Genomic DNA, 20,668 nt, shown 5'->3' with positions numbered 1-20,668 from the left:
AAAAAAAAAAAAAAAAAAAAAGGATGGCAACAACATCAATAAAACAATAATTTGGGGGCTTGCTGAGATCAGATAAGGAAATACAGGAAAGCTCTTGCGTCTGAGCAGTGTCCTGACTAGCATTCCTGCTACATAGGGTTAGTCCCTGGGTTTGTATAAATTCGGGGTGGTGATACAAGCACCACCTCTAGCTTCTCCTGTCCCCTCAGATTGGAGACCTACAGCCAGAGCCCTGGGTCTCCCTCACTCATGCACCCCTCTGCCCTGGCTCCCGCTGTTCCCTCTGCCTGGAATAACACCCTGCCTGTCCATTAGCTGGTCAGTCTTACCCTTAAGCAAGCCCAGCAGTGCCTCCTCTGGTCAGTTGCCCCTGACCCACCAGAGCTAAGGAACAGCTGTCCCCTTCCAGTCATCCCTAAGGGAGGCACCGATCAAAGGCTGGGTCCCTCTCACTGCTTTTCTCCTCAAGCCAGGATCTGGGCAACCGGAGAAGACTTCTGTCTCACCTCAACGTGTCCCAAAGTCCATTCCTTCTGCACTTTCACAAATTCCCCATGCTTGTGGAGCGACTTAACACTTTTCATTCTATCAACTCATTTTTCAAGAAATAAGAGTATTGGAGCCGGGCATGGTGGTGCACGCCTGTCATCCCAGCACTCGGGAGGCTGAGGCAGGAGGATCGCTGTGAGTTCGAGACCAGCCTGGGCTACATAGTGAGTTCCAGGGCAGTCTCAACTACATAGTGAGACCCTGTATCAAAAAGAAAGAAAGAAAGTATTTAAGAGAGTCATCACAGAGGCTGGCGGCATTTGCCGTGGCTGATACCGGAAACAGTCACTGCGAGATCCTCATCCTGAGCGCCGCGCTACATTCAAGCCCAGCCTGCCAGCTCTGACTGCAGCACCAGCGACACGCTGACTACAAACAGACTTTCTCACTGGCATAATCAAGGCTGGAAGGTCATTGAAAAGGGGCTGGCGTGATTCCTGAGTCACGGTTATTTAATGCCTTCTCTGTGACTTAAATACCACCTTCTCAGGAGCACTTTCCTGCCCCATCTCCTGATTCCCACTCCCTAATTTAATTTCCGCTGGACACGCTGCACATTACAGCTCCCTTGTCCTGTGTCTGTCCCCTGCCTGGAATGCGGGCTTCGTCCGTGTGGCTCACTGAGAAATCCCTATGCACCCAAGAGAGGCCCTGGCCTCCAGGAAGCACTCGACAAACATCCCCCGAATGAATCTGTGGGTCTCTAGAAGCTTTGTACTGTCTTAAATTAGCTTAGCAGCAGAACTCACACTTGAGAGGTGAAAAGCTGTTAAGCGAGCAAGTGAATGAGTTAAGCCATCGGTGGATTTTTCTGGTACAGGGAATTGAACTCAGGACCTTGCGCTTGCCAAGCAGGTGCGGCCCTGCTGAGCTGCATCCCCAGCCTACAGTCGGTGGATTTTAGCCCAGACAGAGAGGCAGCCAGTGTTTGAGACAGCACTGGAGACCGCCCTGACGTCCTCCTGTCTCTGTGTCCCGAAGTCCCTGACTGAATTCTTCCTGAAGCTTCTCTCCAAGACTAAGACAGAGCTGAGTCTTTTTTTGGTACCAGGGATCGAACTTGGGACCTTGCGCTTGTGAGGCAGGCGGTGGCACCACTGAGCTAAATCCCTGGCAGAGCTGAGTCCTTTACCAGGAAGAGGCGGAACTCTCGGGCCTCTGGGTTAGATTAAATAGCAGGAGGGTTACCTGGAAAAGAAAATCGGAGACCCCCAAGAAGCTGTGGGACACTCTTTCTTGTCCTGCCCAGTGCCCTGGCACACTGCTGCCCGCAAGAAGGCAGCCAGCCGCACTGGCATGCTGCAGTAACCAAGCTGGCCAGAGTGCACCAAGATGGGCGGCTGACGCCAGCCGCTCAGAGCGGATCTGGAATGAATTTGGGGGGTTGTTAAGATCACCGACCTAAGCCTCTTCTCACAGGAAAAATATTTATTTCACTGAGCTCTGCTTTTTGGAAAGCTACGTCTGTAACAGTCTGCATTGATCTAGCAGAGTTTTGGCGACTGCTAGGCTTTGTTTCCCTCCTGTCTCAGTCTGAGTGGGGTGTGTGTGTGTGTGTGTCTGCAGCACACACTCTCGTGATTAAGCAAGCAATCAGCCAGGAGACACAGCCAGAACACTCTGCTCTCCTTTAACCCGAAAATAATAGACGTGAAGTGAGTTTGTGGCATGGGGAACAAGCCCTGGATGTTTATCTTACAAGATGCCAGCTAGAAAGAGGCAACAGCTTCTCTTTCTCTTTTTACCTAATAGGTTTCCATCATCCCACCCCACACCCACCAGTTTGGGGAAAAAGAAATGCAGGCAAATATGAGGAAGGAAGTAAAAACCAAGCCCACTCTTCCAAAAGACCACGGAAAGTGCAATTTCTGTTCCTTTTCTACTCTTAGGAGGTGAAGGGCCTGTGATTTGAATCCCAGCTCTGCACTTGCTTGATGACCCTGAGAATCATGTCACCACTTAGAACATCTGTTTTCTCATCTGCAAAACAGGATAGTGATAGTGTCTGTCTCTTCGGGTTGTTGGGAGGAGTAAATGAAAGTATATATGTAACTTAGTAGGTTTCAGCGCATAGTAAATGCTTAATAAATGGCGCCTATTTTTATAGGCTAAATATACCGCCTCATTCACAAAACAGTTAGTGTGTACATTCTCCTATTTCAATATTCTCCTGAGTTTTTAGTGGTTGTAAAATATCCCATCATGGGGCTATTGTTTTCACTACCCCCTATGGATAGAAATAGAGGTTTTATAAACAACCATGGTAAACATTTCTTGTTTTTGTTTTTGTTTTGGTACTGGGGATCGAACTCGGGACCTTGTGTTTGCGAGGCAGGCGGCAGCACCACTGAGCTAAATCCCCAGTCCTTGTGGTAAATATTTCTAGACTCAAATCTTGGTCTACATTCGAGGTTCTGTCTTTAGAACAAAATCCCAGAAGTTAATGATTGAGTTGAATGGTACGATGGCTTCCAACAGCCCTGATTTAGCCTACTTAGAATTGCACGTTGTTTTCCAGAAAGAAATGTCCGCGAGACTCCATCGTCCTGTCCTACCCACTGAGGACTGGCAAGGTGACTGCTGACCAGGGCAAATAAACAACATGCAACCTAAACATTCATGGTCCGGGCAATGTTATTCAGCCAGCTCTAAAAAGGAAGAGAAGTTGACACATGCTACAACATATGAAGCTTGAAAAGTTGTTTTTGTTTTCTGTTTTATTTTTGATATGGGGCTCTTGTTATGGTCCCCTGGCTGGTCCCCAACTCCTGGGCTCAAATGATCCTCCTGCTTCAGCCGCCTGAGCAGCTGGGAATACAGGCAAGTTACCATGCCCAGCAGACACTATACTAAGTGAATAAGCTGGCCACAGAAAGATAACTATTGCATGATTCTCTCATATGGGGTTCTCAGAGTAGTCAGATTCATAGAGATAAGCCAGGCTCACCTGGAGGTGTGCAACCTATAATCCCAGCATTCGGGAGGCTGAGGCGGGAGGATCAACATGAGTTCAAGGCCAGCCTGAACTACACAGTGAGTCTGAGGCCAGCCTGAACCTCTCTCAAACTAAGGAATAATAGAGAGGTAAGGATGTAGCTAGCTCGATACAAATGCCCCAAATTCGATCCCCACTCCTGAAAAAAGGAGGAGAGGGTTAAAATGGTAAATTTTATGCTATGTACATTTGACCATGAGAAATATATTAATCTATCTTTATAGCATCCTATGGGCTGGACATGAAACTCGGGCTCAGAGAGGTTAAGCTGTGGAGGACAGCTACAAGCACACAAGCAGCAGAGACGGGTTTCAGTGCCAGGTCCACTCTTCAAGTCTGGGTCACATCAAGAATTCTGGTGGCCTGGACAGCCAGGGGGTAAATTGAACCAAATTCAAGGAAGCAGACAAAGTTGGCGCACGCACGGTGCCAAGCGGAACTCTTGGCCCTGAAGGCTCAGAGTTCAGTTCTAATTTTACTCTCTCTGACCTTCTTGTGGGTTCTAAATTTGGCCAAAGGAGTTCTTCCAGCCCAATCGATGAGGAGGACATGATGATGACGCAGTTACATTGTTTTGAAGATCAAACCTTCTTCCTGGTGTGAAAGTAACGCAGTCGTTAGGAGAAGCAGCTCTGCTGCTGCCCCTCAGCCGCTGGAAAATGACCCTCACCTCCCACCTGATGGCAGAAAGGTGACTGCGACCCTTCCCTTGGGGTAGTGATTAAAACCATTTGTTTCCTGAGCCCAGGTCTGAATGTCTCCTCCTGGAAAACCCAGAAACAAAACCTTGGGGAATCGCTAGGGTAAAAATTCTAGCCAGAGTCAAACTTAAAATTGTCCCCAAATTACAACTTAGGAAGAAAATAGGCCTCTTTGGGTGGTCTCCAAGCCAGGGAGGAATTACAGGGTCTCGGGATTCATCAGCCGAGTCCCCACTTCTCTAGGCAGGGACTGGGGCGACGGACCCGCCTGTGACCCTTCCTCCATGTGGAGTGGGCCCAGGGTCTCGCTACTGATGACCAAATGACCCTGGGAACCTGGCCCGGGAGAGACCATCCTCTTACTGGCCATAAAGGATGTTCGGCCCTGAGAATGAGACAGTGTCAGTCTTCCTCCCTGGAACAGGAACCAAGAGACACATAAGTGTATACTGGGGCTGAAAAGTGCAGTGTTGGGGATCAGGATCACCATTCCAGGGACACACGCACCAGATGTACGTAGAGGAGGGAAGACTGTGGGACTCTGGATCCCAGTGAAAGCAGCTGGATCAAGCTCCCCCTGAAACCCATGCTGCCCATAGACTTTTCCTTTACTTGAACCAAGTCTTGCTTCAAATTAATTTCATTGGGTTTTTAATTGATTTAACAACCAAAAGAAACATCTGTATAACCTTGCAATACATCCCTTTTTAATTTGAAGTCATTAGAGTAGATTTATGATTCATAGAACCCAAACAAACCTCACTAAGGCAGGCAGAACCTCCCCGGGGAGATCTGAAGCTCAAAGACAGTGTCCCAGCATGGCCCGAGGGAAAGTCCCCCAGCAGAACACGCTGTCCTCAAGCTGGCCCCTCCCCATCCTCAGGACTGCTGTTATCAGAACCCTGAGGCTACTGTCCTTCCAAAGGTCCTGGACAAAGGGTGAAGCCAGGAGCTCGTGAGGCCCAAGGGCAGGTCAGGGGCCTGGGAGAGAAGGGCAGAGTTCTGTCTTCCATTTCCCTGGGGCTCACACAGTGCAGCTGTGGGCCATAGTGTGTGTGGCCAACAAAAGGGACAGATGATGTTCGCTCCACAGCTTCTGTTCCAGCGCCAAGAGCACTGCTGGGCTAAACTGGGTCGTGGAGGTAAAGGGGCTCAGCAGTGAGTGGGGGTGCAGGGATTTGAACCCAGGCCTGCTGCACTCCCAGTGTGGTCCCTTTCTCCCCACACCACAGTGACACTGGGCCACCAGGCCCCTTGTACAGCTGCCAGGTCTGCCCTCCAATCCCCCTCCAGCTGGTTCCACCATCAGCAGCCCTGCAGATCTTGTTCCTCTCAGAGGCTCCTGGGAGCCTACTGCTGGGGAGGAAAAGGATGAGCCGCCAACCTGACCTTTCTGCCTCTTCCAGACCCACGCAGGCGTGGGTGGGTCCCAGGGGGCCTGGGAGCGTCGCTTCCATCGTTAGGTCCGGAAGGAGCCCTCAGAAAGGAGGGAGGCCGTCAAGAAGAATTACAAGTACCTTTCCTGCAGACCAGGACGTAGCCGGTAGAATTCATGCTTACCACGCGCAAGGCCCTGGGTTCCCTCCCAGCACCACAAAGACCAGAAAAAAAGTAAGTTTCCAAATGAAACCAACAGACAATCAGTGGGTGAAATGAAGCGCCAGGCGCCAGGCTCCAGGCCGAGCTCTGATTCCGCGCGTGGCTCGCATGCAGTGCCGAGGGAACTGCGGGGTCAGGGAGCTGCCTGTCACACCCAGGTCACCGCCGGTTTTCAGAGCAGTTGGTGAACTTGGGGGACACCTCGCTCAGCCCCACCCCTGGGAGAGGTGACAGAGGTGGCCAGGCCGCACAAGGTGTTTCTCTGCCTGGTATGTGTGGTGTCCTCGGCCCACCCGGGGCCGGCTCTGGGTGCTCCCGGTGCCCTAAGCATGCGCGCTCCGTGCGTTTACTGTGGGTCCACAGGGCTCAGCTGCACAGACCCTGCCCGATGCAGATTCCCACCCTGCCCCCGCTGCCTCCTGCCTGTGTGGTTTGGGCGGAGTCAGCCCCACTTTCCGAGCCTCAGCTTTGGGGCTTGTTTAGCTCAGAGGTTTTCAGGGTGCAGCTGTGCGGGGGACCCTGAGTGAACCGAGTCAGGACAGTCGCCTCCTTGTGCCATTCAGCTTCCGAAGCCCCCATACCAAGTGCACCCCGACCTGCTCTTGCTCACATTCCAAGGTGCAGCCCGCTGAGCACGGGGGCAGCTGAGAACCAGGGTCGGCAGCGAGAGTCCAGGCCCCCAGCTTCCGGGTCAGCGTCTATCCATGGGGAAAACCCCACACGCGCTGCACCGGGCTCTCTGCGAAGGCTAGTTAGGGTAATGCAGAGCACCTGGCCCTGTGAGAGGGCCTAGGTGAGTTCAGTGTCAGCCCATGCGAAGGATTCCTCACATCCCCCCACATTGCCACAGCCCGAGGCGCCTTCCCACAGGCAAATGCTCCACCGCCTGTCTGGAACCTGTCTGTTTCTCTCTGGCCAGCGGGGGGAGCTGAGCAGGAAGGAGAGTGGCTCTTTACTCCCCCAACAAGACAACACTGACAGTTCCCCCGGAGGGACGGCAGCAGCTTTCTCACCCGTGATGACGTGACCAGGGTTGGCATGTAAGGTCGGGCACCCAGATGCCCCTGAGGTCCCGTGATTGACGAAGTGTTGGCTGGGAGGGCGAGGGTCCCTGTGCCTCGTGCCCCGTCTGCTCACCCCGCCCTGCCTAGCACCACGCTCTCCTCGGCAGGAACCAGGCAGAGCCCCGCTCCTGCTCCCTCTGACCTCGAGTTTGCTTCTTTTCCATGTGCAGCAACCATCCCGAGTGGAAATCTCCAGGGAGGGACGGGCCTCCTCCCGATCCTGCAGGACAAGGCACTGGCCAGGCATCTGCTGCTGAGCTCCGGAGACATGGGACAAATCACTGGCTGGTTTTTATCTTCATGATCTCAGATCAGGGATTGCAGGGAGGCTTTGGTTCATGCTGCAGTACCAACCAGTGGGGACTTGTTGTTTTTACAGGGGTGAGGATGGAACCCCAGGCCTTGCACATGCTAGACGAGCACCCTACAATCCAACTACATCTCCGGCACCTGGGTGTAGTGCTGACATGGACTCTGAGGCTGTGTTAGAGGAGGTCGTTGTGATCGATTAGCAATGCCTGCCTTGAGTCGGCGAAGGGAGCGCTCTGTTGGTCTGGACTCATTTCTTCCAACAGCACCACAGGTTTCCTATGGTGAATGACCCTGCACCATTTTTCTGTGCACTTAGGGGACAGGAAGTAGTAGAGCATGGCCCAATCAGACCACCACAACAAAAGTCACCATGACTGGCTCAGCCAAGGAAATCTCAACCCAGATAAAAAAAAAAAAAAATCAGCCAAAGAGCCCACTCCAGCCCACGCACCCTCTTGGAAGCAGCCATTTTGAAGACATATCTAATCCTAGACTTCTAAATTTTGTAAGCAAGTAAGGTCTCTTTTTTGCTTAAACTAATATGAGTCAGAGTTTTGTGACTTGTAACATCAAGAGTCTTAACACAAAGACCTGTGTCTCTTTCTCCCAGCTAGGCCCCAGAATCAAGACCAAGGGCAGATGTGGCTTGTGTGAGATCTAGCTCATATAATTCATTTTTCTTTAATTCAATGGAAACAAGAGGACCGGTACACAGAGTAAGGACTTCCATTTCTTCCAATGTAGCACAAAACATCAGGAGACCCTCCTGAGAGGCTGCTCTTAGGTTCTTATGTGATGAGACCTCTGCTTTGAGGGGAGTCAAAAAGGAGCCAACAACATGTCTGAGTATCCTCCCCAACCTCCCTCAAAACAAAGTTTTCATTCCTGTTTTCCCCTTAGCTTCTGAAGACACAGAACCTGGCTTGGCCAAATTTTTCTTTAAAGCATGGGAAGAGATCAATGAATACCCTCTGGAGAGTCATGAACTACCTGTTGGCAAAGTGCAAGTCCCCTCCACTCCTGCCTGTCCCCTCCTGGTAAGCAGACCGGAACCTCCACCCTCTCCCCAGAGCTGACTTCCGGGCTAGGCCTTGAACACCTCTCCCTGGTTTCTGCCCTGAGTTCTTAACGTCCTCATCACTGCTCAGCTAACTGTGAGGGAGGCACAGGCCAGACAGCCAGCCACTACCAGCTCTGGGAATTCTCAAGAAGGTTTTTCTAGGGCAAATTCTCTCCCCTGTTGAGACAGACCTGGGGACAAGCCCCAGCCCACCCCATTCTTTTTTTGGGGGGGTATCAGGAACTGAACTCAGGACCTTGTACTTTCCAGGCAGGCACAGAGCCACTGAGTTACAAATCCCCCACCCCCTGATCCCTCCCTGTTCTTGCTTTGTGATCATAGACAAATCATTTCACCACTCTGGGCTTCTGTTTTCCTTTCTGTGAAATGGGACTAAAATACCGCCCACCACACAGGGCTGTTCTGAGAGCTCTGTGTCTCGATGCCATGAGGCACCTGTCATAAGCAGAGAAGAGTCACAGTACACATGGGCCAGGGCGGAGCAGCGAGCTAGGATGCATGCATGTAGGACCCTGAGTCATTCCACCTGGGGGCATCACGATCGGCTCCCCTAGCCGCCCTCAGCTGGAGACTCAGCCTGTCCACCGCTGCAGAACTATTCATTTCGTCCAGTCAGAGGCACGGGTGCGGAGACTGAGGTTGAGCCAGACGCAGAGTCTGGGGATGGAGGCTCCGAACCACGTGGACCCCAGTCTTCACCTCCAAGGCCATCAGAACAGAGAGGAGCACATTCAGAGTGCGGTGCCGTCCCGCCTCTGTCCTGGCTTCCATGGAACCACCTGAACCTGCCAGGGCCACGAGGCCCGGCCTCCTTTCCGTGCAGTCTGAGCTGCCCTCGCTGGCAGTGAAACCCACACTGGCTGAGTCCTCCTCCTCCTCAGTGTGTCCCCTACTTAGCTCTCTACACATGCAGAGTGGTGTGTACACACAAACTGCACACCTGTAAATACACACGAGTGCAAACACACACACTGCTCAGACCACATCCTCCCCTCTCCCTCCTTTCTCCAGAGTCCTGAGATCCCCTCGGCTCAGAACCACCTCTCCTGTCTGTAGAGAGCACAGGTCAGCGTATAGGGCGCAGAGAACATAACGCCTCCCAAACAGAGTACAATGTCAGTGTGTTCCCAAGAGAGGAGAGTGAAACCCACCAAGAGTGACAGAGTGGGAACCTGATATGTGATCCCCCAAGAGTGACAGTGACACCTAACCTGACAGATCACCCTACGACGCGTGTAACCCCGTTACCTAAATTCAATGTGTGGAACCCCATGACGGGTGCAGCCCCAATATCTACTCAAACAGCCCCAGTATGTGTGAGGTGATAAAACCCGAACCAGTGCCACAGACCCCAGTTAGAGTGGTACAAAAGAGAGCGCAGAAGACCAGCTCGTCCCACTCGGTGACCGATCCAGCACGACGGCGACCTCCGGACGAGATCTCAGTCGAGACCTAGGACGCCTGCCCGGTGTGGACCCTGGATCGAGAAGGAGGCAACCGGATCGACAACCGCAATCACCAGGAGAGGAGAAGCAAAGTCGCGCTCCCCGGACTTGTGCAGGTACAGGGAGTGGCCACTGGCGGGTGTGAATGAACATGTTCGATGTGTGACAGACATAAAATGTATAAAAATCTAGTTGGCAGCTACTCCTGTCTGCACCTCCAGTTAGTGCACACTCCTGCTCGAGACACTGTCCCCGGCCGCTGTCAGGTCACTATCGCCACACATCCCTTCTCCTCCAGTGTAATTCCCACAACAGTGACTAATTCCGTGTGTGATCACTTCTGTCACAGGTAACAGTCTGAAACCCAGTACTCTTCTGTTCCTTTCTCTTTGCCTTCCTGGTCTCCATCTGCCTGGGGAGGATGGTAATCAACACAGCACTGCCGGGAGACAGCAGGCAACCACCACCGCTTCACACGACCCGAGACCACCCCAGAGGCCAAAGACTGGGGGTTGGGAGGGGCTGCGGTGTCAAGGAAGGAAGGAAGTTCCCCTGCTCCACTTTCCCAGCTACACTGGGCCCTGCTGTGAGGGTGGGGACAGCTGGGAGGAAGCAGAGGGTAAGCAGAGATTGAACATCTCCTAAAGGCCTGGAGTATTGGATTAAATTGACCAGACCAGACTCAACCTAGTTATCTCCCTTGTTATCCTCTGACAGGGACTTATGGGAAATAATCAGATCAGTTACAGAAAATAAAGAAAAGACATTTCTGCATGCACAAGTGGTAGGTGAGTCGGTGCATAGCCCCAGCACATCACCAGCTCACGTGTTCCACCAGGGCAGTGCCATTCCTGTTCTGGGGGATGGCACCAAGTCTCCCGTAGTAGGTGCTCATTAAACACCCATGGGATGGATGACTGTGGCCGTGCATAGCTGCAGACAAAGGACTAGCCAGTCTCTGGAGTGAGGAGAAAGAATAAGGCTCTTTTGTGGGGCCAGGATTTAGCTCAGTGGTTCCACTGCCTGCCTCAAAAGCTCAAGGTCCCAAGTTTGATCCCCAGTACTGAGAGAGGAAAAAAAAAAAAAGAATAAGGCTCTTTTCTCCACTTCTGCAGGAAGTGGCCAGATCCAGCCAGGTTCAAACCCAGGCTCTGCTCTTGTAGTAAGCACTTGTGACGTGGCCCGTGAGCCCCTCGTGGTGTGTGTGGGTGGGCTCTTCTCCCGATAGAGTAGGGCAAGGGTGGTGGGACATTCCCGCCAAGGTTAGATTATAAAACCTAGCATTCTCTCTCCCTCCCTCTCCCCCCTCCACCTCCCTTGCACACACACACACACACACACACACACCCGTGGCCTCGGCCCCTGAGAGACCTGGGAAGCGGATGGCTCCCGCCTCAGCTTCCCCTTTGTCAGCAGCCCCATGAGCGACCCTGAAGCAGAGGACTCAGGGGAGCTGCACCTGGACCCGTGGCCCACAGAAACCATGAGAAAATATACGTACATTGTTTTATTCTACTAAGTATGGGGCCACCAGGAGCACAGCACTTTATTAGCTCTGCGACCCTGGACCAGCAGCTCAACCTTTGTGCGTCTCCCTCATCAAACTCTGGGCTTGTGGATAGCACCCGCCTGCTTTAGGGTTCATTGTGAGGTGCAAGAAAATGCATGAACCAATCGCTGGACAGAGGAGCGAATGAATGAGAGAGGCCGCTGGCTGGAGCGGAGAGGTCACAGAACGAGGAAATGAGACCCGAAGGTGGCTCAGGGTGGGGCTGCCCCTAGGCCAATGGATCTGCTGTTCGCCCCATCCCATCCCGGAATCTCCCTCCCTAAGGCAAAAGCCCCTCTTGACCCAGCCAAGTCCTCCTGGGGTTTAAAGAAGCAGACCTGCCTGTGGTCTAGAGAAGCCAGCAGAGCTCAGGGGTTGGGGACCCCTACAGAGTGGGTGTGACCAGGCACCCCACACCCTCTTCCCAGCCACCCTGTCCCTGGATGTGCTATCCTTCCTTCATGGATTATGTTCCCCAGGGTGGGGAGGGGCTGTTGTTGTTGCCCCAGCTGCCCGGACTGGGCACCCTGGGGACAAACAACCAATACCATCTGATAGCCCAGAAAGCAACCCTCTTGAGAGGGCCACAGCCAGCTGGCCTCAGTCCCGTGGCCTGGCCACAGCTCCCTCCATAGTCCTGGGGGCGACGGGCACAAAGGGAGGGGCCAGGCCTCAGCTCTCAAACTCTGGCAGGTGCCAGCCTCTCAGTAGGGCGGACAGACTTTCAACCCAGGTACAGCTCACAGCACCTGAAGCGCTGGTAAGTGTGCAGCCTGTGTGGTCTCCAGGTTTGCCAAACTTGGACTCCTGCATTGAAGGCTGGCCTCAGACTGGACGCCCGTCCCATCCTCCCACCACCCTCCCTGTCAACCTGGCAGAAGGGCCCTTGTGGCCTTTGTCTGTCCTTCGCTCACTCCTGGACCCTCAGTGTCCACACTGATGATGGACTGCCAGCCCACAGCAGCTCAGCCCAGCCCCCTCGTGGGTCTGCCCTGCTCCAGTGGACCCCACAGCTGGGCACATGGCCTCCTAAGCTGAGTGACAACCACAGCAGTGGGCATGCCGAGAGCCTGGGTGGTGACGGTCTCCCGGCTGCCCTGGGAGTGGGCACTGGAAGGCTCCTGCCCACCATGTGGTGAGCAAGCAGGTGACGGTGACACTGCCTCAGCTGCTCTGTGGACACCCTCTCCACAGCCATTCATCACCATGGCAACGGTAGCAGTTCTCCTGAACATCTACTGCAAGCTACTGAGTCCCATCAGCTCATGGACCCCCATGTGCCCCTCTGAGGCGGGCTCTGGCACAGCCTGTTTCCCAGGAGGGCTGTCTCAGGCCCCACTGCTCAGGGGGGGAGGCAGGACATGAGCCCAGGCAGCTTTGGAACCCCCACCCCCAGCCCGGGCACACTGCGTCCTCAGGGGCATCCAACCTGCCCGCCAGCTCACCTTGCTGACTGAGCAACTATTTCCCGGCCCCAAAGCCCTGGTAGCTGGAAATCACAACCCTTTCCTCCTCTCTCCGAGGTCTAATTGCACACAGTCTAAGCAACTCACTTCCACGTCTGCACTGAGGTCCGTTAGAACGTAAACTGCCGAGCATTGTCCGCAGCTCAGGCATTTGTCTCTGTCAAGCCCATTCCAGCCCCACCGGCCTCCCCTCTCTGCTCCGTGTCCAGGCAACAGCCGCATCCTCCTGGGGCCTTTTCCAGGCCAGGCCCGGGAGGTCGGGGCTCATTGACCCCACAGAAATGTGCTTTGCAAGCATTTAATAGCATTGTCTCGATGGCAAATAAATCACACCTTCCTGGACCATTTTTCCAGTGCGTAGCCCCAAGTCAACACACCCACACCGGGTGTGGGCGGCACATACTGGTAATCCCAGCCCTTGGGAAGCCGAGGCAAGAGGCGGCCAGCCTAGGCAACTTGACGAGACCCTGGCTCAACGAACAAACCACGGCGGTGCCTGGAGGTCAAGGATGCCCGCTGACAGGTTCAGAGCACGACCTGGCTGCCACCCACAGGACAGCGCAGAGCACAGCCCCACACCTGCCCCCTCAAAGACCCGTTTATCGCCTTTCCTTGGAGATGCGTCTGGAGGGAGGCGGGGGCCGGGAAAGAACATATCTCCTGTATGGGAAGCACTGCCTCGTCCCAGCTCCCTGAACGGGACTGGAAGGTCTCAAAGCCTGGCCGGCTTCGGGGTAGCCAGACAGAAAAGAGTCAGTCTGAATGCCCAGCGGAGACCAGCAGTGTGACCTTGGGTGAGTCAGGTCATCTTTCTGTCCTCAGACATGATCAGAGGCCCACTTCCCGGGGTCATGGGGAGCAGGAAACAGGAGAAGGAGGGAAAGGAGTTGGACTCCCGCTCTACAGAGGGAGACTTGGCAACAGCCAATACTTATTAGTTGGTGTGGTTGAATAACGTCCCCCAAAAAACATGTCCACCCAGAGATTTGTTTGGCAGATGGAATCCTTAAGAGGAAGTCATTCTAGGGTTGGGGATTTAGCTCAGCGGTTCCAGCATCTGCTCTGCAACCCTGAGGGCCCGGGTTCGATTCCCAGTACCAGAAAAAGTTAAGAAATAAATAAGTAAATAAAAATAAAAGAAGTCATCCTGCAATAGGTGGGTGGAGCTACAGGATTCTTGGCCAGCCCCAGAAATGAACAGGAGGCAAGAAAGGATTCTCCCTCCTGGGCCTCCCGTCTTCTCCCCATCGCTGGCTTTAGAACTGTGGGGAGCTCATTTCTGTTATTTTACACTGCTTGGTTTGTGGAACTTTGTTACACATAGCTAGAAAATGAATATTAGTGGTTTCTGTGTCCCAGATTTATGATGTAAAAACATCATTAATGTGAATTCACTTAAATCCTTCCAAATGCCCAAAGCCGCAAGAGGTAACTATGATTATCGCTATTACCCCATTGCAGAGGGAATGACAGAGTCTCAGGCCCGTTACGGGACTCAGCTGGGTCTAGACTTGAACTTGGTGCTCCTGGTCTACAATATCTTCTCAGGCCAGCTCTGTGTGCCCAGCACTGTGTCCACTCCATATCCGGTCCTCACTGCAACCCGCTGTCTTTACCCATATCGTACAGCTGAGGAAATAGTCAGACGGGTATACGAGCACGTCCAAGGCCACACTACTTGGGGGCCAACAAAGCCAGGTCGGTCTGACACCAAAGCCAGCGCCAGTGCTGCTGACTCGGCCATGCTCTGCAGCTGCCCTGTGTGATGCTCTGAGTCGTCTGGGGACCCCTGCAGAGGGACAGCGGCACAGCGCACAGGAGACAGCCACCACCCAGTGGCACCCAGGGCCGGGGGCCAAGGCCACCACAAGTCCATGTGCTACCAACCAGCAATGCCTGGGGTCCTCTGGATCTGTAGCCCCTGGGGTTCTGTAACTGCTGCTGCTAAGCAGCAGGGCGGGTGGAGAAAGGCAAAGCCCAGCAAATGCACACAGCAGCCAAGACCCCCTCCCAGTCGGGAGTGATTTTCCACCAGGAAAGAGGATCCGTTCTTTGAGTTTCTTCACCCTTTGTCCCAAGATGCAAAAATGTGAGAAATGTGCAAGATCGCTGGCCACAGAGTGACACTGCGTCCCCCCACCGTCCACTTCCTGTCTGGGGCTGAGGGCCAGGGTGTGGATTGGGGGACACAGCTCTGACTCCAGATTGTCACGTTCTTGCCCCGGCGGTGGGCAGAGGCTCCTCCTTGGGGCTCCATCTTCTCGGCTATCAAATGGGGGCCACTGTATGCCTGGCCCGTCGTCTCACTAAGTTCAGCCACCCGCAGACTCCAAATCATTGGCCCCATCTGCCTCCTCTGTGAGATTGTCCCGTCCACACCTAGGAAACTGTCCCCTTTTCAGGGCCTCCCGCAATCTACAGCCACACCCTGGCACTCCTCAAACTTGGTACTCAAACATCTAGGCACAAAATGTTTGTCCCAGAATGCGTCGTACCTTTGATACCCAACGCACAGCCTAGGACTTGTCAATGCTGATGGCTCCCCTGGCCTTTCCAGCCAGGGCGACTCGGTGTTTATTGTCCTTGATACTGATCACAGCTCCTGGAACCAACCAGCCTCAAGTACCAAGGCCCCTCAAGTTCTGAAGTCCTTGTCAGGTACTCCGGGCAGGGGGAGGACACCATCTCTTGGGGATTGGCTGGATCCGAACTCATTTAATTCTCACAAGAATTGATGAGACGCGGACCATGAGTGCCCTCATTTTCAAGCAAAAGCTCAGTTCAGGGGAAGAACAGTTACCCGGGCCTGTGAGGGGAGTCTGGCTCCCTTTATAGCTGCTTCCGACTTGTAGGCTGCCGCCCGCAGGTGCCTGTGCCCGGGTGCCCCTCGGAGGGACAGTCTCTAACACTAGCTCATACGTCTCCTGTCAGCTCTGCTTCTCTGAGGTCTGCCCCGGCCTCCCTGCAAGCTGCCACTGTCGTTACTGATCTTCTGCTCTTGGGAAGAGGAGGCAGAGGCTCGGGCCCCATGGTGGAGGCTCTGGGACTCCAGGACCAAAGTCAGCCTCCAGATTCTACCTCTCAGGCTCTCGGTCACTGGTCATTCTGCCCCCAGGAGGGAGACAGATACCCTGAGTGCCGCGCCGGTGGCTGCTGTGGCAGAGTGGTAGAGCAGAGGTTCAGGGGCTTCATGGAGGAGAGAGGACCATGAGGACCTTCGCAGCATGGCTTGCTCTCTGCAGACCTCGTGAGGGCATTTGCCAGGACCCTGGGCCCTGTGGCAGCTCAGTCCCCTAGGTACGAAGGAGGATCTGTCCCTCTCCCAACACTGCTCAGCCCCGTCTGTGTGCCAGGCCAGGGCTGGCCGAGCACCCACACCTCTTGTCCTGCTGCCCCAGAATGGAGAGTCCAGAGCAGAGTTATGAGGGTGGGCACAGAAGCCCCAGGACATTCAACGCAGTGTGTTTGTGGCCACAGAAGACTGGAGCTGATCTCACACCCATCAACTGGGGGCCACAACTCAAGGGACAATGGAAGAAGAGGGGGAAGTCCTAGATAAACAACAAAACCGCAAGGGACCTGGCAAGCACGAGGCCCTGAGTTCGATTCCCCACACGGGAGTCCTAGGGATTGCACGTTGTCAGGGCTCCTCCTGGGTGCTGCACACGTATAGCTCCCTTAATTCCCTTTTTTTTTTTTTTTTTTTTTTTTTTTTTTTTTTTTTTTTTAACAGGGTTCTACCATGGTGATCTGGGCCAGCCTAGATCTCACTACATAGCCTGGGCTGGCCTTGAACCCATGATTCTCCTGCCTCAGCCTCCTAAGTGCTAGGATAGCAGGCAAGCACCACCACAGCCACCTTCATTCAACATGCACTGATGGAAGACCTTCCGAGACACACAGCAGTGAGCACAGCAATGCAACATTGCTGCCTCTGGGAAACTCACATTCTGGAAAGAGACATGGAGGAAAAGAAAAATATGTAACATGTTAGGTGAGGATGAGTAAAGAAAGGTAGGAAACGGGGAGAGGGAGGCCAGGGGTGCAAGAGGCAGGGCTGTCATTTTAAACAGGAGTCACAAAGTCTTCACTGAGAAGGTGATGGTGGTTGTTATAAAGGGTCTGGCCATGTTGCCCAAGCTGGTCTCAAACATGAGTTCAAGTGATCCTCCTGCCTCAGCCTCCCAAGTAGCTGGGACTGTAAGTGAGCACCATTATGCCAAGCCCCACCCCCTTAGGGCTGGGAATGGAACCCAGGGCCTCATGTATGCTAGGCAAGCATTTTGTAGCTGAGCCATATCCCCAGACCAATTCCACTTTTGAACATTACAGTTATGAAAAAAGACAGAAATGAAGGAGCCGGTGGAGGGTCTGAAAGAGTTGACCCTTGACTTTGAGCGGGACTCTCCAGGCTGAGTGCCAGGGCCAAACAACACAACGCGCCCATTTGTGATCCTCTGGGAACCGTGGCAGCGCAGACCTCCTTCCTGTCACTGTCACGTCTTTTTGGCGAATGTCTCTCCCGGCCTTCTCCTTGGCCGATGATTGCAGAGATGGGACTTGGGAATGAGGAATATTTTCCTCTCATGCTTGCGGGCCAGGAGAACTGGAATTGGCCCACCTGGCTCCGAGGGCTTCTAAAAATAGGAAGTTGTTTCAACCCTCCCATAGGTTTGGCTCAGCCGTTCCCTCGACAGGTTCCAAGAAGCCGTTTCTATTACAGCATCATTCCCTGCACAGGAGAATAAAAGACAGCAGGAGCAAGGCCTGGATCAGAACAGGATCACCAGGGAGCTGCTGCTGCTGGGACCCTGGAAACATCCAGGGAACGTGGAGTGGCCACAGGGTGTGGGACAGATACAGGATGGGTCCCAGGGCTCGTGTCGCTGGCTGAGCCGGGAGCCCGGTGTGGACGGTGCCTCACCAGCCCAGTCTCTGCGTGCATCCAGCACCTGGGGACTGAGAGGCATTTGGCTTCTGGTCTGTTTTAAACCAAAGGAGGAAATGGAGAGACCTGTGTCTGATGCCCCATGGTGGGCTGGGTCTCTCTGACCTCTGAGATCCTGGGCACAAGCAACACGCCAAGGAGTCGGGTGGACTGGTAAAGACTCTGTGACCGGCTCTCCAGGGAAATGTGTGTGTGTGTGTGTGTGTGTGTGTGTGTGTGTGCGTGTGTGTGTGGGTGCAGACACACACATGTATGCTTAGGCTTACTGCAAATGGTGTCAGTGTAATGCACGTGGGGCGTGCAATTCACAAACAAAAATAAATTTTACAGCTCTCTGTTTCTGTAGGTTAAATGTGATCAGTTCATTCACACCGCATGTTTATGCTGGATTTCACCTCAGCTCCTGCATCTGTCCTCACCCCGTGGTTACCCTGGCTCATGCTTGATTCGTTCACCCAGTGTTTGAACTTCTACTGTCTCGACCCTCAGCATCACAGCCAGACCCAGCAGACCTCTATGTTTTCTCTGCTTCATGAGCTTTTTCTCCTCACTTTCTCAAATCCAGGAAATCAACAGAACAATAAATCAAGCCCCAAGTTGTACCTCTTGGCCAGTTTCTTAAATGCACCTAGTACGGCTCCCAAGTGGAAATCTCTGAAGGTGCACCAGGAGGATGAGACCGGTGTGGACAGCCTCCGGAGCTCAGGAAAGACCCAAGGGTGCCTTCCAGGGGCTGAGGTGAGGCTACCTTGTAGAGCACATGCTTAGCATGTGTGAGGCCCTGTGTTCAATCCAGCTTTAAAAAAAAAATGAGGGCCAGGGATGTAGCTGAGTAGCAGAGCGCCTGCCTGGCAAGTTTTCTCAGAAAATTAAAAGTAGAACTATCATATGATATAGCAATCCCACTACTATGTGTATATATATATATATATATATACACACACACACACACATTTTAACAACCACTTTACCAACTCCTAAAAATCTGATGGTCAGCTCTCAGTGTCTGCAGAAACTGGCTCCAGCAACACATGGCAGAGGGTCCCCAAGAGGAGGAGGAAGCCATCATCCCAGAGCAGCTCAGGCAGAAAGCGCAGGAAGCTTTGGGAGAAGCCAGAGAATCCTGGAGCGGCCAGCGAGGTCCTCCATGAGGCTCCGAGGAGCGGGGAACAGCAAATAGGGCAAGAGACCAGCTTGTGAGCCGAGGGGATGCCACCTCGAGAGCCCTAGCAGGGAGCACTAAAGCACACGCCCAGCTTCTAAAGAAGCTTGCCCACGCCCACAGAGTGCTCCAGGGACTTCCTGGCGAGATTTTCCTGCCCTCTTAAGAGTTTCTCTTACTCTCAGCCCCGCTCATCTAATCTGGAGCTGCAGCCCTCTTCTCCAACCAGTCTCAGGATCTCAGAGCTGCAAGATCTTGCACATTTCCTAAGATGATCCCTTTTCCTTACAGATGAGGAAACCGAGACTGCAAAAAGGTAAGTGACCTACTCCAGGTCACAGAGAAAATCCAGGGCAGACCTGGGCAGGGCGACCAACCGGCTGGCTTCCCCAAGACTGAGAAGGGGAGAGGGGGCGACGTCAGCTGCTCACACTAGAGCTAGGACCACCCCCAACTGGTCCCTGGGGAAGGGGCTTCCAAGCCAGGCCCAGAAAGGAAAGGAGGGCTGCGTCCATGCAGAGCTGCTGCACGGTGGAATTTTCCACAGGAAGTAAAAGAAGGCCACATCTGGGTGTTGGGACCTTCACCTCTGGCCAGATGCCTGGCGCCCTGGGGATTTCCCACCTGCTGCGTCCCTGCCTGCCATGTACTTCCTGACCCTTGGAGGTCAACTGCTTCCTCCTTCTCAGTGCCAGGGACTGGCTTTATCTGCAACTTCTCCCCTGGCTTTGGGGATGTTTATGCAAATAGCCTAGGAGGCCTTCATATGTGATTCCCCCAGGGAGGCTCGTGGAAAGAGCTACGTGTGTTTCACAATTCGGTTTGGTCCCAAAGAGCTGTGCAGCCCAGCGTGATTTGAAACAGATTTTTGAAAAGGCAAAATAAATTTGGAACAAAGCTTAGTCAAGGCTTGTGCCACTCTCCCCACCCCCTGCTCTCTCTACACCCTGACATTAACCCTCTTTTCTCACATGCTGGGAGCCTCCTACAGCACGCCTCGAATCTAGGGAATTACACAGGTGCTTGTCCTGCAGGCAGGGATCCCCTGCCCTGTCCGTCCAGGGCTGACACGCCTGCCCCATAGTTGAAGGCTGCTTGCTGTTTTCAGCCTGTTGCTTCCTCGGCCTGCCCTGTCCCCTCCTGCAGGTAACAAATGCGTGTACCATCCGAATTTCCTCTTCTCCCCTGCGTCCTGGGACAGTCGCAGCCACAGAACAAGGAATGCAGACCACTGGAGGTGGACGGCAAAATGCAGCCAAAGCCCAGTCAGAGAGACCTGGATCCACTCCTCATCTCTGCCACAGATGGGCTGTGTGACCTTGAGCAAGATACTTCCCTGTCTGCGCCTCTGTGTCCTCCGCATACAGTGAGGAGGATCATAAGCCCACAGGGAGAATCCTGGGGACTCCTGAGCTGAAGTTCCCAAAGTGCCCAGCCTGGTGCCCAGCACACAGCAGATGCACAAGAAATAGCATCACAGTAAGCGTCTTTTAAAGGGCACCTCGTTCAACCCCTCCATTTGCCCAGGGGAGGCCCAGAGAGGGAAAAAAAAGAACTTGCCCAAAGCCACACAGCAAGACTCTGCCCAGAGGAGCATTCCTTCTCCGGCCCAGACAGCTCCAGGGGTCAGAGAAAGTGCCGCCCTGCTCTCCTCCCCACCTCTTCCTCCTCCCAGAGTCTGGTCTGCTGGCCGGGCAGCTGCAGGACCTGCCACAGTGGCGGGGAGCAGCCGCTTACACTCACCATGGAGCGGGGCTGGACACCCAGGCCTGAGCTCCGCTGTCCTCCTCCCGGCAG

The 20,668-nt window shown here is 53.8% G+C and overlaps 1 protein-coding gene and 1 long non-coding RNA gene across 5 annotated transcripts in view; one reads left to right on the top strand and one right to left on the bottom strand.

Annotated features, from left to right (window-relative positions):
* Positions 1–20,662, bottom strand: part of Ripor3 (RIPOR family member 3) — a 64,926-nt gene extending 44,264 nt beyond the window's left edge. For all 4 annotated transcript variants that reach the window (XM_010618220.2, XM_010618221.2, XM_010618223.1 and 1 more), the window contains exon 1: positions 20,615–20,662. In XM_010618220.2, coding sequence (XP_010616522.1) covers positions 20,615–20,617 — 3 coding nt within the window. In that variant the 5' untranslated portion in view covers positions 20,618–20,662. The remainder of the gene's footprint in view (positions 1–20,614) is intronic.
* The window catches only part of LOC104858115, a 3,054-nt gene continuing 1,374 nt past the window's right edge, over positions 18,989–20,668 (top strand). Inside the window, exons 1-2 of the long non-coding RNA XR_779058.2 lie at positions 18,989–19,187; positions 20,018–20,350. This is a non-coding gene — a long non-coding RNA (uncharacterized LOC104858115). The remainder of the gene's footprint in view (positions 19,188–20,017; positions 20,351–20,668) is intronic.

Source organism: Fukomys damarensis, unplaced genomic scaffold (genome assembly GCF_012274545.1).
Source record: "Fukomys damarensis isolate Sample0158 unplaced genomic scaffold, DMR_v1.0_HiC HiC_scaffold_22, whole genome shotgun sequence".
NCBI classification, from domain to species: Eukaryota; Metazoa; Chordata; class Mammalia; order Rodentia; family Bathyergidae; genus Fukomys; species Fukomys damarensis.
Note: the sequence above shows the minus strand (reverse complement) of the source record. Positions and strands in the feature narration are given on the sequence as shown.